The sequence below is a fragment of the Hylaeus anthracinus genome, unplaced genomic scaffold, assembly GCF_026225885.1.
Source record: "Hylaeus anthracinus isolate JK02 unplaced genomic scaffold, UHH_iyHylAnth1.0_haploid 0, whole genome shotgun sequence".
Lineage (NCBI taxonomy): Eukaryota > Metazoa > Arthropoda > Insecta > Hymenoptera > Colletidae > Hylaeus > Hylaeus anthracinus.
This window is the reverse complement of record NW_026533254.1, coordinates 24680507-24696397: the sequence shown is the minus strand read 5'-3', so window position 1 is coordinate 24696397 and position 15891 is coordinate 24680507. Positions and strand designations below refer to the sequence as shown.

Sequence of the window (15891 nt, the reverse complement as noted above, 5' to 3'; positions counted from 1 at the left end):
AACCTAACGTTTTATGGTCAATTGAGTTAAGTCTGGGTTAATCATAAAAAGAAGAGTTGAAGTATACCTTAATTGATGAATTCGAGGAAGTATAGTCTTATTAATTTAGAATTTCATAGTAGCTTCTATAGTCATGTTAACCTATTGTTTTATGGTCAATTGAGTTAGGTCTGGGTTAATCACAAGAAGAAGAGTTGAAGTATAGTTGAATTATAGTTGAAGTATAGTTTAACTGATGAACCCAATGAAGTATAACCTAGGTAATCTAAAATTTCATATAAACTTCCAACCTAAACCTAACATTTTATACTCAACTAGATCCCCAACTATTTTCAGTTCCAACAAAATGAAAACATACACAATCATATAATTATTCAGAATCGATGACAAAATTTATTTACACGTTTTTCGCCTGCTTCACTTCGTGGATCAGGATTAGGTGACCCAGTTAAAATGTTTTTGACCAAAATCTTTGGCTTATGATTAAAAGCCCGGGGAAAGCAACGCAAACGGGACATTTTTAAAGCGTGACGCGCGCAATGGTGACTCGAGTTCCAGCGTGCTCGGTAATTATTAATCGCACCAATTAGGAGGTCCTCGAACGCTCAATCTCGTTCGTGAAATATATTCTTCGGAAATAGTGATTTCTTTTGTTATTTATTAAATGAGCGTACTCGATGGCTTGAACTTTACATCTTACGATAAATTATTTCGGCGGTGACTAATAATATTGTGACTCTTAATCTACACTTCAGATTTAGCTTGACAACCGCAACAAGTTACACGTGTTTACCAATACGCAACATTATATAATATAGTCAACTAAACAACGATGTTTATAGTAGACAGCGTAGCTGTACTAACTGCAGTGGTTCTTAGTTTGTTGCAATTACGTTGACTTTAAAATGGTCCTTGACAAAATACAACTATCTTTGCAAAAATTTCATTTATTTAGTTACGATAAAATTAGATTCTCTTCGTTGCAATTTAAGCATTTATTTAATTATTTTCTTTTACATACAGTAATCTAGATATAAACGCTTACAATTACATAGAGCCATCAATAAGACTATCTTCTACACGCAACAAAAATATTTGCACATCAATTAAATAATTAAGCAGCTTGTCAGAAGCAAAGATCCTCCATCGTCGTTGTATCAATTAAATCAAATTTTAGATTAATCTTAACTAATTCTTAATTCTTTTCACACCACTTTCTCCATTTTTTATTTCACTCTCGCTGATACTAGGTTATCAACTACTCGATTGATATACTATTGTTATTCTAGACACAATGTAGTCTTATCAATAACTTCTTATGTATCTAGCGATGACCTGATTAATGATCGAAAGCGTTTACACGCAGATTACGTAAACATATCCCATCTAAAGAAGAATAATTAATAAGTGCTTCGATTACAATTAGCAAGATCTTCAATTTTCTCTTTCTCTCTTTATCGAATACCATAAACATATACATGTATGGACGTAAGTTCTCTGACAAACTGTGTCACATTATTGACATCCAGATTAAAAGTTTAACACCCCTCGAAAACAATTAGTTTCCGTCGCGTTCGTTAAGACTCCCTTGTTTCATCGACTCGCATCGACCCTTAAATCCCTAAACTTCATTCGCGCCACATCCAGCCGATCGAACAATAGTTGCACAATAGAATCAAATGATTCACCCGACTAATTCACGCTTTCCATTGCTATGCGCGCTGGACGCACAGATTCTAGAAGACAGGCTTCCTTTATGCAAATTGTAATCGTCTCCCTTCAAAGGTTAAGATCGTTGTAGCGCCCTACGTGACTTCCGGTCGCCCAGCAGCCTCTCTTCCTTCTTAATTCTTAAACGAAATCGACGTGTTCAGTGAAACAAGGAATAATTTTCCCGTCTATGAATCACTATTCGATGTCAATGTTAGGTAGTAGTCTCGTGATCGGGATAAATTATCCACCCTTTATAATTATTTCCACGTCTTCCATCTAATCGTTTTAATTCAACTTTCACTATTTTTAATTCAATTATTAATTCAACTTTCCTGTATCTTTTCAATTGGAAAAGATGTTTATTTTCAATTGGACTTTCTTTAAATTGCGTTGGTAGCGTTTCGTTGTAAAATTTTCAACTTTCAGTGTTCTTAATTCAATTTTTAATTCAACTTTACTGTATCTTCGACCCACTACTTTCAATTCGACTTTCTTTGCGTTGGGAGCTCCATTGTAAAATTAATAAAATTAAATTTTAGAAATTCGTACGCACTTTATCCTCGATTAAATGATTTCGATATTTTTATTCTGGGTTATTCTTAATCTCAACCATTTTTGCAACATCTTATCTCGACGATCTTCTTCCGTGAGAGATTATTTTACGTTCAGCAACTGTAATTAATCGCGAGTGGTACGCTCGATGCGAATGGAAGGGTGAATTTGATTGCTCATTAGGCAAATGAAGAACAGGCGTTCTCCGGGTTCTTACGAAGGTTTCTCTTTAAAACACGGCCGCTACAATGACCCAGTCGCCAGGTTTGCTCGATATATCGATTTTGCGAAGACAACAGAAGGAGCGCCCACGAGGAGTGTTCCACCTTACTGCCTCAAAATAAGAAACGCGATACTATTTCGAATAAAAAAAGCATCGTCAAACACATCTAAATAACGTATTACCAATAATCCATACAGGTATTAAAAGTGCATAAGGTCGATCGAGAATGAACGTGCGGCGTTGGTTTTATTCGTGATCAATTATTTAAGAGAACTTCTACCTGCCTTTACTAAAACGTTAGGTCGTTTCATATATTCATGCCTCTTATTTTTCTGTTATTCCAATTGACATATGAAAATATTCAAATTACCTAGGAAAATTTCTCTCGTTTTACAATATTTTCCCATCTTTCTGACATGGTCATTATACAGTCTCTAAACAATTTTTGTAGTTTTATTTATTATGTATTTTATTAAGTATCGCCTCAGTCTACAGAACGAATTTATGGGACGACCTAATATTTATGACTGTAGCATTAGTAAACAAAATAAGCTTCAATCCACTGCTTTTAATCGGACTAATTACTATCGAGACATCCTGATACCTTCGATAGACCGAAATATTTTAATGAAAAATGATCGTGAATGATCGAGTGAAATGTTTCGCAAGTAAACGGGGAGGAATCGTGAAGGGTTAAAGGGTTACGCGAAAAAGCGTCGGTGGCGGCTGGACCCGCAATGATAGTCAATAAACAGTGAGTAAGAGAGAGCACCAGTCGGAGTGGCATTAATAAATTAGTGTCTAGTTGGTACAAGCAGCGGCAGCAGCGGCAACAGGAGCATCGACAGAAGCCGGAGGAACAACAGATAGAAGAGGAAGACGAATAGGAAGAGGTGGAGGTGATGACGATGACGGGTACAATCATGGACACCGACCACCATTCGATTCTCTCACTCGCTAAATTTCAAGCGTAGTCGATCAAAGGTTTGGTATACTTACGTATCTCTTATTCAGGAGAAAGGAGGTGCAAGGGAGCCATCACCCCCTATTTACACCAAAAAAAAAATTCAATGCTCTTCTAAGCTTCTCTAATAAAATTTTGTAAAATGGTTCCTTGAAAAATAGAAGCTTCTGAAAAATAAGAAAATATTTAGGATATGGTGTATGTAGAATAAAGAGATAAAGGGGAGCTATCATCCTCTTGTTGCACCAAACAAAATTAAATGCTTTTCTAAGCTTCTCTAATAAAATTTTGTAAAATGGATCCGTGGAAAATTGATGCTTCAGAAAAATAAGAAAATAGTTTAGAGGTGTCGTATGTAGAATAGAGATGTGCAAGGGAGCCATCAGCCCCTATTTACACCAAAAAAAAATTCAATGCTCTTCTAAGTTTCTCTAATAAAATTTTGTAAAATGGTTCCTTGAAAAATAGAAGCTTCTGAAAAATAAGAAAATATTAAGGATATGGTGTATGTAGAATAAAGAGATAAAAGGGAGCTATCATCCCCTTGTTACACCAAACAAAATTAAATGCTCTTTTAAGCTTCTCTAATAAAATTTTGCACAATGTTTCCTTGAAAAATTGAGGCTTCTGAAAAATAAGAAAATATTTTAAAAGTGGCGTACGTGAAATAGAGAGATACAAGAGAACTATCACCCCAAAAAAGTTAACCACGCTTCCTCCATGCTTCTCCAATAAAATCACACAAAATATTCCTCTTTTGGAAAATCGTGGCTCCTGAAAAATAAGAAAATATTCCTCACCTAGATCCTACCCCTCCAAGAAATCTATTTCCCCCCCTGTTACCCCAAAAAATCACCCACGCTCCTCCAACTCCCGCTCTTCAATTTTTAACTGCACCTCCCCTCGCTAAACGCGCCAATCGTAGCTTCCAAAAACCGAACGTCGCGTTCGCTCGCCCTGAGAAATGATTCACGAGATTCCCCCGGTCTGTCGTTAGCTGTTCGAATCATCTTGAGTCGGTGACGAGGATGAATTCGGAGGAGAGAAGGTGGTGAAGGCATCGAGCGAACAAGGAGGAGTGGACGCGGTCGTCGCGGTCTCTAAACGCGACAGAGCGCGTGTCGTTCGTGTGGGATCGGATCCCTCGGTGTGTGTCAGTGCGAAAGAAGACAATTGACTCGCCGCCGTGCTTGCCGGGGGCCTTCTGACGTCACATCCTGTCCTCTGGCTAGTCGCGATCTCGTTTGGACCACGGCACGTCAAGGTACGCAGATTCGTGCGTCCTCAATGGTTTGGACGCAGAAAACTGTCACTGGCTGCCACGTGAGACATTCCCCGTCTTCTAGCTCTTTGCACTGCTTCGCCATTATTTTGCATTTAATATTTATTCCGGAATGGGCCGTGGCATGGACACGATGCATGGGGTCGCTGCGCGTGAGAATTTCAGGGGTGATGCGTACTTTCGAACGCAACGGATCACGTGTTTCCAGTTTGAGACGTGAATTGTAAGAGGGAAGGGGTGTTTGGAATTGTGTGGAAGCTGTGGAATTTTCAGTCGATTGGCATGGAAGATATTTTCCAAGTTCATGCATCAATTAATGCAAGTGGAGTTGCTTGGATAAAGTTTGAGTGGCTCGTGTGCATTGTTTGACGGCGTTTGAAGTGAATTCTTCGAAGCGATTCAATTAGAAAACGATTTAGAATAATCCAATGCGTCTCTTCTTAACAGAAATTGGTCCACCGTGATATGTTTGATTGGATTTAATACTGTTTGACACAGAATTCATCCTCTGACTAAATTCTATTTTTATTTCCTGAATACTGCTGTACAATCACGTGTCAAAATGAAATGCCACTTGGAATAATCTTCCATGCCCAAAAGGCGCTCTCTTGTTTGCGCAAACTGGTCGAGGACGTTTCTAAGGAAGAGGGGAAAGGAATTAGAGAAACATCGTCGAATTTTCAGCGAACGAACAACGATGACCGACCACAACAAACGGATCCTCAGGGTCCTCGTTTGGGCGAACGTTTACGCGATGATCCTGGCGAACCTAACCGAATCGTCGGAAACGGACCTGTCCGACGATACGGACGCGTTCACCACGACCAAGAGAACGTTTCCCGACAGGTGCCTGGTGAAAACTGAGCCAGGTCCGTGCAAACAGTACGTCCACAAGTGGACGTTTAACAAGACTGAGGGAAAATGCAGGGTGTTCCCCTATGGCGGCTGTCTTGGGAACGAGAATCGCTTCAACTCGGAAGCTGAGTGCCTCCACTATTGCGTAGGCGGTCCTGAACGTGAGAAAATTCAATTACTTACGATTCTTCCGCTGGGTTTCAATGGAAAAAGAAGCGAAGATTAATATTCGGCAAACTGGTATTGAAGTTTGATTAATCGAAGTTTGAGTTACGTACTGGACTGCTCAATATTGTTCTTTCTTTTCTTTTTCTCTTGAAAGTCTCTGTTGAGAATATCAAGCAATGTTCGAGCATCTTTTTTATCGTCGTTTTCAGATACGTTGCCGCCTTATTTAGTAACAAAAGCGAGTGTGTTTGTGACGAGCACTGGGACAACAAGCACACTGCCTCCTACAACCACTCCGAGGGTAACGTTCTCGCCTACTGTACCGACGAGACCACCTGTACCGAAGTACAAAAGAGGGAAGGTGAGTGACAAAGTTAATCACTAAATCGTTCACAAAACTCAACGTTAAACTCGTCACAAAATTGTGATGTATACGCTGAAAATGTTTTCGTAGGAGCTAACTTTCATGGAGTCTGGGTACGAGAAGACCTTCATGTTCGCCCAGAGCAACACGTTCATCCAGCTTGACGGCAGTGGCATCAAACCGTTCCAACTCAGGTGAGCGATCCACTCTAGCTATATAGTACAACCGCACAGTGAATTGACCAAGTGTTAACAACGATTCGAAATTGCAGACTGTGCCGCGAGATATCCTTCAAGTTCCGCACGAAGCTACCGCACGGTCTTCTGGTCTACCACAGCGTCAAGGATCGACCAGAGGGTCTGGATCCGTATGCTCTGTACGTGATCGTCGAGAAGGGTCAATTAAAAGTTGTCCACGTGTTTGGAAAACGATCGACTAGCTTGACGGTGGGCGAGGGCTTGAACAGGGACGAGTGGCACAGCGTTCTGGTGAGGATAGACGTCCACGGTGCGAAATTGATCGCCAGAGTGGACGACAAACAGGAAGAGACCACCCTCAAAGTTCTGGAACACGTGATCAATTATGGAGTCTCCGAGGAACTCGCGTCTGTCGTCCTTATTGGAGGTGATCACTGAATCTCCTTTTTATTTTCAACTAACTTGAAACGAAATTCAGATGAATTTCAAATCTTCTAAATTCTTTCAATTTTCCATTATTGGAAAACACCCAATGGACAATGAATGCCGAATCACTTTCCGTATGAATTATGCATGTTTCGTTAGGATTGAGTTCCGAAGAGCGGCTGCACGGCGTGAAGTACATAATAGAATCCTTCGTGGGATGCATAAGAGACATGGTTCTCAGTTCAGGGAAATCAGCCAGCGATCTGTTACCCATTCAACCTCTGATCGCCACGAAGCACGAGAATGTGAAAGAGGGCTGCATCGACAAGTGAGACACTAGACGAAATAAAGCGAATCGTCACTGAGAGGGAACTCCGTTTCCTGCAGTTTATAAGTGTCGCAAGTACGATGTCGCAAACATTGCAGTTATCCAATCGAGGTTTCTGTTCTGTGTTTACATTTGTCATCTTGCGTTTAGCAATTTAGTCAATCCTGGCTTGCTCTTATTTCGTTTTTACTGTAGTCAGGACGAAACGCGACACTTATGGACTGAAGGGAGGGAAGAAAGCGTCTAGAAATAGCGGGGATAACGCTGCGACACTTATCGAACACGAACACGTTTTCGCCGCGCAATGACGATTCGCTGTCAGTTTTGATAATATTTTAGTATAATGGTTCAGAGATTTACGCGGGGAATTTCAGATGCAGGACGCGAGAGAATCTTTGCTTCATTTCCACTCAGTGCGTGAATCACTACAACAGTTTGACTTGCGACTGTTTTGGGACAAAGTACGAGGGAGAACGTTGCGATGTGTACAGTATGTAAATTAATAAGCGTTATTATTAAACTGCGGATCTTTCTGCAAAACAAAATCTTTGTAAACGTGCCTGTAAAAATTGAACCCAAAAACGAATATATTCTATTCTGCAAATATTGTAATATGAACTTTACTTTCAATATTCTTTTATATTATTCCATACTGTTCGCGTAAAATGCATAAAAATCCGCAGTCTAGTTATTATAAACACGATGCTCGATCTATGATTGAAATTTAAAGCAAATTATCCAGGAAATTTCGATAATTTTAGTATTTTTGTCAATCTTTTTCCAGCGGCTACAATTTTAACGCTGAGAGGCTCGTCGTACGTATCCTTTCGCGTGTACGACTGGAAAGACAGAGTTCACTCATCCGTCAACAGGATAAGCCTTTCGTTCAAGGTACGCGATAAATTAAACTCAGATTTCATCAGACACGAACGAACAAGAAAACAAATCTTGACAAGAAGAGCACACTCGAACCAAACGCTTGGAATTACTTTACCTTTAGAAAGAATATCCTTTGTGCCCTTCGCAGACAAAGTGGGACGACTCGGCCCTATTCTACGCATCTGGCGAGATCGATGGGACCCCGCACTACGTGGCAGCCTCCATCGTGAATGGATCGGTGCACGTCGCCCTAGATTTCGGGCACAACTCGAAAATTGCCACGGTGCTCGGTGATTACATCACTGCGAACCACTGGAACAATCTCACGATATTCCACAACGGGACCCTGGTGTTCGTCAGCCTGGACGACGAGACGAAAGTGCTGGAGGTTCCTGGAGAAAATTACAATATGATCATCGATCCTGAAATTTACATCGGCGGCGGGCCCGAGCTGCACAAGAAGAAGGGTCTCCTTTCGCACAATAATTTCGCAGGTGCAAATCATAATTACTAACACGAACCGTCTATTTATTTCAATTAATAAACAAATCTATTTTCGTAGCATTCGAATTAATAATTTTATATACTATACGTCCTCTTCCTTCGTTTCGAGGTAACGATAAAGATAAATATTGGGAGAAGGAGGTGGTGAAAATTGCTATTAACCGACCTGAAATTATTTTCAGGCTCGCTGAAATACGTTTTCTTCAACGACAAGTCCATCATCTACGAATTGAAGCGATCCAATCCCATGGTGCACTACATTGGCGTCTTGGAGCCTGAATATTACGAGGCAGACGTCGACGTAATTCCAATAACGTATCCCTTCGCTGGTAGCCATATTTGGTGGCCGATAGAGCGAACCGACTCGCTGAAGTTGAATTTCGATTTCAAAAGTTATAAGCCCGTGGCAGTGGTGGCGTCTGGTGACGTGAAGAGCAATCGAGGCCTTGGATACTGGGAGGTGAGAGATGCTAATTACTCCCTCCAAAGGAAACCGAAAAGTCCTTCGCCATTTTCCAATTGGACGCTCCGTTATCGAGATACGGTCAATCGTCGTTAAGTGTCGCCCCAGAGTTCGATAACTGTCACGTGATTATCTCTGCGATGAAGATTGTACTATAATTAAACAGTATTCCAGCTATGGAAACAGAGCATTCCCTATCCTTCACTCGATAAGTGTCGCAGGAACTGTACGGGAACACTTGTCGAGTAAAGGACATGGAATGCTCCGTTTTTATAGTAAGAACAAATTAAAAAATCTAAACAAAATTGAGAATATACTCCGATTTGACCTAAGCACATAAGTATCGTCTTCTACGTCCCCAGCTTCGTCTGGTCAACGACGAGATCCGTTTCCAACTGATCCCTGTGTTGTTGGAGAACGTGACGGTCTCGGCTGCCGTCAAGTTTCCACCGTACAACACATCCTGGCACGCGGTTGAGTTGAATTACACGAAAGGGGAGCTCAGCGTCCTGGTGGACTACAGGAACAAGCAGAGTAAGCTGTTCTCCATGACCTTCGAGCTTGGCGACAAAGTGATCATCGGGAGTGGGAAGAGCAACGCAGGTAAGCTTGGAAAACTGACATAATATAGACAAGTATTAGACGTATTAGTACCAGACGCGCTTTTGCCCAGGTCTGGTTGGCTGCATGAGAGAAATACGAGTGAACGATGAGAGGATAGAGCCTAGATACGTTGTCAACACCGAAAGAGTCATCGGAGAGGTTGCCTTGGACAACTGCCAGTTCGTGGACCCCTGCACGAGACCGAACACCTGCGAGCATGGCGGCAAATGCTCTGTAAAGGAGGACAGGATCACCTGCGATTGCACAGACACTGGGTACATGGGGAAAAACTGTCATTTCGGTGAGTGAATCCTGAAGATCGACTAGGAGATCGGAGAAATGCTTTCAGCAGCTAAAGTAAATTCTTTCAGCTCAATATAGAAAGACTTGCGAGGAGCTAGCTCTACTAGGCTACACCCTAGACGACGTCTACAAGATCGACATCGACGGAAACGGCAGATTTCCGCCTGCCCTCGTGAAATGCGAATTTCAATCCATCGAGGACTCCACGAAAACCATAGTGGAACATAACTTACCCTCGCAGGTCGACGTGAGATCCATTTCCGAATCTGACTTCTCCTTCAACATCAAGTACAGACAGTTCACTGCCGAGATGCTCCAGGAGTTGATCTCACATTCGTTATACTGCAGCCAGTATGTCAAGTATGATTGCTACAAAGCGCCTTTGGAGTTGCACAGTGCCACTTGGTTCCTGAGTTCGAAGGGAACTACCGTTGACTACATTGGGAACGTCAACAGGGGCTCCTGTCCTTGCGGAAGTAAGCATCGAAGATCCAGAGAACTGCTGGTCTTCTGATCCCTGAATGTTTACGCAGACAGTCTTCTTAAATCGTTATTTACGTTTCTGTTCAGTGAACAGGACTTGCGTTGACTCGAATCTGAGCTGCAACTGCGACGTTCTGGCTGGAAACGCTGGAAAGTGGTTATCAGATGAAGGTTACTACGAAACCCCGGACTCCCTAGGCATCACAGGGATGGTATTCTTGCAACAGAGAGATCTCGAGGAGGATGCGCAAGGTCGAGTCACTTTGGGCCCGTTGGAATGCGTTGAGACGAGTGAGTAGTTGATCTGTCGTAGGTAAGGTAGAATATTCCGTCGGAAAAACTCGATAAAGTAGAGAATTCTACCGATAACGCTAGGTAAGGTAGAGTATCCTGTCGGTAAAGCTCGGTAAGGTAGAATTCTCTACCGGTAACGTTAGATAAGGTAGAATTCTCTACCGGTAACGTTAGATAAGGTAGAGCAGCTCGCTCCACTGGTAATGTAGAACTCTCAGTTGATAACTCTATTGGTAACTGAACATATTTCCCTTCGATAGCTTCTTAGCTTTACCAACCCTGTCCCAAATGTTTAGACACGCAGAAATACGTGGTCACGTTCACAACCTCGCAGTCCTACATCGAAGTGCCAGGCTGGCGTAAAGGAGACATAGCCTTCAGCTTTCGTACAACCGGCGAGAAAGCCATTCTGCTGTACCAACCACCGATCAGGAGCAACTATCCGTCCTTCATGGTGGCACTCACCTCGGAGTACCGCTTGACGTTCAATTTTACCCTGAACACTGGCACCGTGAGAGATTTGCAGGTGAAGAGCGTACGAAAACTGAACAACGGCGAGTGGCAGAAGATCTGGATCGATTACAACGACTACCATGTCAGGTTCATGATCAACACCGAGTTCCAGATGGTTGACCTGCTCCCTGAGGAGGAGTTCGGACCCTTCGAGGGTTCCATGTTCATCGGTGGAGCTACCGCGTGAGTATCGACAACTACACACGCGGCTTGAAGATTCCACTTTGAACTTTTAAAGATGTCGAGCTCCATTTCAGGGAGCACTTGAGGACTTCCTCGGTCCGTCAGGGTCTCATCGGTTGTTTTCGAGGTCTAGTCGTGAACGGTGAGATTCTGGACATTCACAGCTACATGTCGGTCCACCTGTCCGAGATTATAAAGGACTGCAAACCCTCCTGCCAACCGAATAAGTGCGAGAACGGCGCCAGGTGCGTAGAACTCTGGAGCAAATTCGAGTGCGTCTGCGAGAACAGGTGGGCTCACCTTGGCACCTATTGCGAAAGGAGTAAGCTACCGCACCCAGTTTCAAACCATCTATCTTAATCCTCGATCTCCTTTAAGTAACTCTCTTCATCGATCGTTACGCAGACATAAACAACAAAGCTCTGACCTTCACGTCGCAAGCAGCCTTCTTGAAGAAGAACTACTTTGGGACGGATGAACAGGACGAAGAGAAACAGTTGATGAAGACTATACTCTTGCAGAACATCCTGATCAACCTGAGAACCTACGACACTCACTCCTTGATTCTCTACGCGAACGACCACCTGAACAACTTCGCCCACCTCTACATCTCCAACGGGACGAGCATCGTTTACCTCTTCAACGCTGCCAACGAGATCAAAAACATCACCGTCGAATACCCAGGTAGATTAAACTCTTTTTCGTTGTTAGACGCTCTGCTAACCCAAACCTCGACCCTCTTCCAGGCGCAAACACGGGGATCTCCGTGCAGATCGCCATAATCCGAAACGAAAGGTCGACAACGTTGCACGTTAACGAGTACAACGTTACCCTGAACGCCACCCCTGTCCTGCTGGACACCTACTCCAACAAGCCCTGGACGAACCCTGAGAAAGAGGTCCTGGCACCTCAGAGGCCTCCGGCTCCGCCCAGCGACTACTTCCAGGTGAGATTTCGGGCCGTCGAGTTGTACCGAACGTACGCAATGATCAGCCATCTTACATAGGTGAATCTAGGAGGCTTCGACCCTGACGATCTTCTAAGAGTTGGCAAAGAGGGAATGCTGATCAAAGGGTACGTCGGCTGTCTTCGTGGTCTGATGATAGGGGACTATCTCGTGGACCTGCCCAGTTTAGCTAACGAGGCGAACCACGAAGGCAGCAGAGAGGTCCTGCACAATTGCCAAATGAAGTGCGACGCTGTGCCTTGCAAGAACCTGGGCATCTGTACGGAGGACTTTGGCAGGCAGGAGTCCTCGTGCAACTGCGAGCTGACCTCCTATTTTGGGGAGAATTGTGCCGATGGTACGTGGTTCGATGTTAAGGGAAGGGCACAAAACGCCACAAAAACTAGACACGAGTAGTTATCGAGACGAAAGCTTGAAACGTAGATACAGTAAAGACTGGTTAAGTGCAAGACAGAATTGACTGGATAAATGCCTTTACGCACGCCCTCTTGAAAGGAGGGGCTTGTGTGGAACTCGCCCCTCAGAAGGAGGGGAATACCCACTAAAACTCCACGGTGGCGGGCCTCAGCGCTTTGGGGAGGGGCACCGGGATCTCTTTCGAACGCTACCGGTGCCCCTCCGCGCCTCCTCCGCTATTCAATGGTGGAGTACCGCCTCCGGAGCGGAATGCCTCCCCACCGGACTGCGGGCGCCACTACGCGCAGTCACTCCTTTTTTTTTTTTTTTATCGTGGGGAAATGCATTACGCATACCTCGGCTTCTCGAGGGAGAACCTAGGGTCTCCAGACTGGGCAAGAAGATGTCGACACCTGTAAGGGAGGATCGTCGGAGGCATGATCCGGCACGCCCCGACCCTCCCCGCTGCAACTCTCACGCGCCCCAGAAGGACCCCGTGATCCTAGTGGTCCGTCCCGAGGGGAATCATGGCCCCTCCGGGGGCCAGGGTCAGCTAACGTCCCGGCCTACCCGCAGTCACTCCTGTCCCTTTTAGTCGCCTCCTACGACAACCACGGATTACTTCTTATCCCCCACCACACAGGGAAAAGTGTAATATAATCTTAACCTAACTCGGACCTCTATCTCTTACACTCTCCGTCCTCGACTGGATAACTGGAATGTTTGTGTCCCGATTTTCTTGCACTTATCCGGTCTTTACTGTATATGGTTTTAAACGCTGAATTCAATGGTGTAAACAAAAAAAAAAAAAAAATGGTCAGACTTCGATCTTCGTTCCTTGCAAAGGTTAATTTCCGAACTTCCCAAAAACACGAAGTCTACATTCTCTGTTAGAAAAGGGAGCAGACTTCAGCGGCGAGAGCGTTCTCCAGCGCGAGTTCGACATCGTGGGGGAAGTGAGCCAGGTGAAGGTCCAACTGGCTTTCTCGACCAACGAGCTTCGACAGCACACCACGTCGCTTCTGCTCCTGCAAACGGAGAACAAGTAAGCCCTCGCTGTTCCTTCTCTCAAGTCGATGGATCCTTCTAACGACTCGGGAATCCCCTGTGGGGGTGTCTTGGATGTCTGTCGAAAACTGTTTCTTCCAGAAGAAGCTACTACCTCCTGGTTGCCTTGACGTCGGAGGGCCAGCTGATATTCGAGGAGGACAGGGAAGGTTCCGCGTACGGAGTGCGACTGAACGACAGGAACTTCCTGAACGGGGCTCGTCACAGTGTCTACTATGTTCGCGACAACCATACAGCTACCCTGTTGGTAGGTTGAAAATGTTTTTACCAGAGGGCGAGAGACGTTGGGACCTTGTGGTCTTAACGCTGTCTGCAACAGGAGATCGAAGAGGGAGGATTGAATCCTATTGGCTAAGGAGGAGGCTAAAGGGGCTGGCGCGGTGGGCGGGGCCTGGCTCGCGCTCCGCCCTCTTCTCCACCCGTCCTCCACCCCCTCCCGCAGGGGTCCGTCCCCTGGGGTGGTCGATGGTGCTAGACCTTCCCAGAAAAGAGGACCGTACAGCAAAACTCCTTACAATTGCTGGAGACTAGAGTTTTACGAGGTTTCCGAGTACTTGCCTCGATGAAGTGTAACAATGGAGAGGGCTTGTCTTTCCATTTTCTTTCTCGATTCTTTCTTTCTTTTCTTTTCGGCCTGTGTGGGTTCGTTAGAATAAGAATCCCTACCAGTGGTAACTGGTACTAATAATCAGTTATTAGGCGCCCGTTTGTCGTTCTACAAACCCGTCACCTTCGGGTGAGGTCGGGTATGGCCTTCAGGCGTAGGTACCGACCTTTGGATAATCTCTTGGAGCACTCTCTCCCACTCACCCCCTCCCACGTCCTAATGACCGGTCCCGAAAGGATTAACGGAAGGTGAAAGGGGAGGCCCCTGTTATCGCGTTGCATTGCGCCTCTGAAGGAAGTGGTGGGGAGACTATGCGTTCCCACCACCGCCCCCCCTCCCGCGCTCACCGACCCTTATTAGGGGGTCGGAGGTGGCTAAGAGACCCGAAAGAAATAAAAATATTAAAAATGCTTTCGATATCTAGAACTAAAGTAGAAGAAACCGATCGAAATTGAAAGGTAAAGAAACGTCTCCTTCGCTTAGCTCTTCTGATTCTCGAGGAATTAATAGTTGATTACCCTTCTGGGATCCTAATCCTCCTCAACGATCGTTCCATCGTATTCTTTCTTGCAGATCGACCGCGAACCGGTCCAGCTGCTGCCGATCCCCGTGCTGAATCTTGGCGACGACGAAGACGACACTCCAGGCGTGACGGAGATTCAACTGGGCGGTTTGAACACGTCGGACTCTCGGTTCAGCGTGTACAAAGGATACACCGGCTGTCTCAGCAGTGAGTGACACGTTAACGTCCAAGTCCGATTGCTAAAATGAAAAAAAAAAAGATAAAAAAAAGTCTGCCGTCCCCGAACGATCATCCGCGGTGACGTTGGATCACTGTTCTAACGGAATACTTGTCTTTCTTATGTTAGACAAAACGATCAACAGCCACATTGCAAATTCGAAATGACGGATACCCTCTTCTTGTAGACGTCGTGGTATCGATCAACGGAGGTCCTGGCATGAAGCCACTCGAGGAATATATGCTCTTTACGAAACAGGGAAGTGAAACCGTGAGAGCGACGATGCCTGCTGGCGTCAGGAGCGCTCAGTGCGCGGTCTTTCACGCCCAACCACGTGGCCTCGACCCGCCTAGAAACGATAGCGTGGTAAGGGAAAAACCCTCTATGTATCTCTACCCCCTTCATACCCCTCTATTCCCTTCATTTTCTGGGAAATTTTCCCTTCGTTATCGCTGCAATAACAATATTTCAGGTTTGCAATTTTGTTGAATTTACAATTGCTTTCGATTTGCCACTTTGTTGTCGCCTAGACGCCTCCTGAACGGTAACATTGTTGCAAAGCAAAGCTTCGGGGCTTGTTACTTTGATTGCAATCTGGAAAAATCCCAACATTGTTGCACAACGACGCACAGTGGTCCGGATGGCCAAAAACCTGACCAAAATTAGAAGGAGTTTACCGATCTTCGTGAAACTTGGCGTGAAACTTAAGGTTATTTGGACCGCAAATTACGAATCTGGTATCAGAATTGCGAAATTCAAAATGGCGGAACCAATATGGCCGACATGTATATCAAAAAGTTATTAGATTTTCATGAA

General features: G+C 44.6%; 2 protein-coding genes across 20 annotated transcripts in view; one reads left to right on the top strand and one right to left on the bottom strand.

Moving 5' to 3' along the window:
* Positions 1–15891, bottom strand: part of LOC128893903 (uncharacterized) — a 380105-nt gene that overhangs the window by 325931 nt on the left and 38283 nt on the right. The window lies entirely within an intron of this gene.
* Positions 1–15891, top strand: part of LOC128893537 (axotactin) — a 21134-nt gene that overhangs the window by 660 nt on the left and 4583 nt on the right. For 11 of the 19 annotated variants that reach the window (XR_008461381.1, XR_008461385.1, XM_054154685.1 and 8 more), the window contains exons 1-24: positions 2080–3472; positions 4450–4716; positions 5419–5750; positions 5967–6118; positions 6212–6315; positions 6393–6745; positions 6904–7072; positions 7447–7562; positions 7857–7963; positions 8100–8445; positions 8638–8915; positions 9281–9521; positions 9592–9822; positions 9893–10300; positions 10395–10598; positions 10898–11297; positions 11372–11619; positions 11703–11981; positions 12044–12243; positions 12304–12601; positions 13555–13705; positions 13810–13975; positions 14909–15065; positions 15263–15441. Coding sequence is in view for 17 of the 19 variants with exons in the window: in XM_054154685.1 (XP_054010660.1) it covers positions 5432–5750; positions 5967–6118; positions 6212–6315; positions 6393–6745; positions 6904–7072; positions 7447–7562; positions 7857–7963; positions 8100–8445; positions 8638–8915; positions 9281–9521; positions 9592–9822; positions 9893–10300; positions 10395–10598; positions 10898–11297; positions 11372–11619; positions 11703–11981; positions 12044–12243; positions 12304–12601; positions 13555–13705; positions 13810–13975; positions 14909–15065; positions 15263–15441 (5106 nt within the window). In the remaining 2 variants the exon portion in view is untranslated. Of the gene's footprint in view, positions 1–2079; positions 3473–4449; positions 4717–5418; positions 5751–5966; positions 6119–6211; positions 6316–6392; positions 6746–6903; positions 7073–7446; positions 7563–7856; positions 7964–8099; positions 8446–8637; positions 8916–9280; positions 9522–9591; positions 9823–9892; positions 10301–10394; positions 10599–10897; positions 11298–11371; positions 11620–11702; positions 11982–12043; positions 12244–12303; positions 12602–13554; positions 13706–13809; positions 13976–14908; positions 15066–15204; positions 15442–15891 lie in introns of those variants that run through there. The other 8 variants (XM_054154601.1, XM_054154594.1, XM_054154584.1 and 5 more) reach the window with 8 other exon arrangements.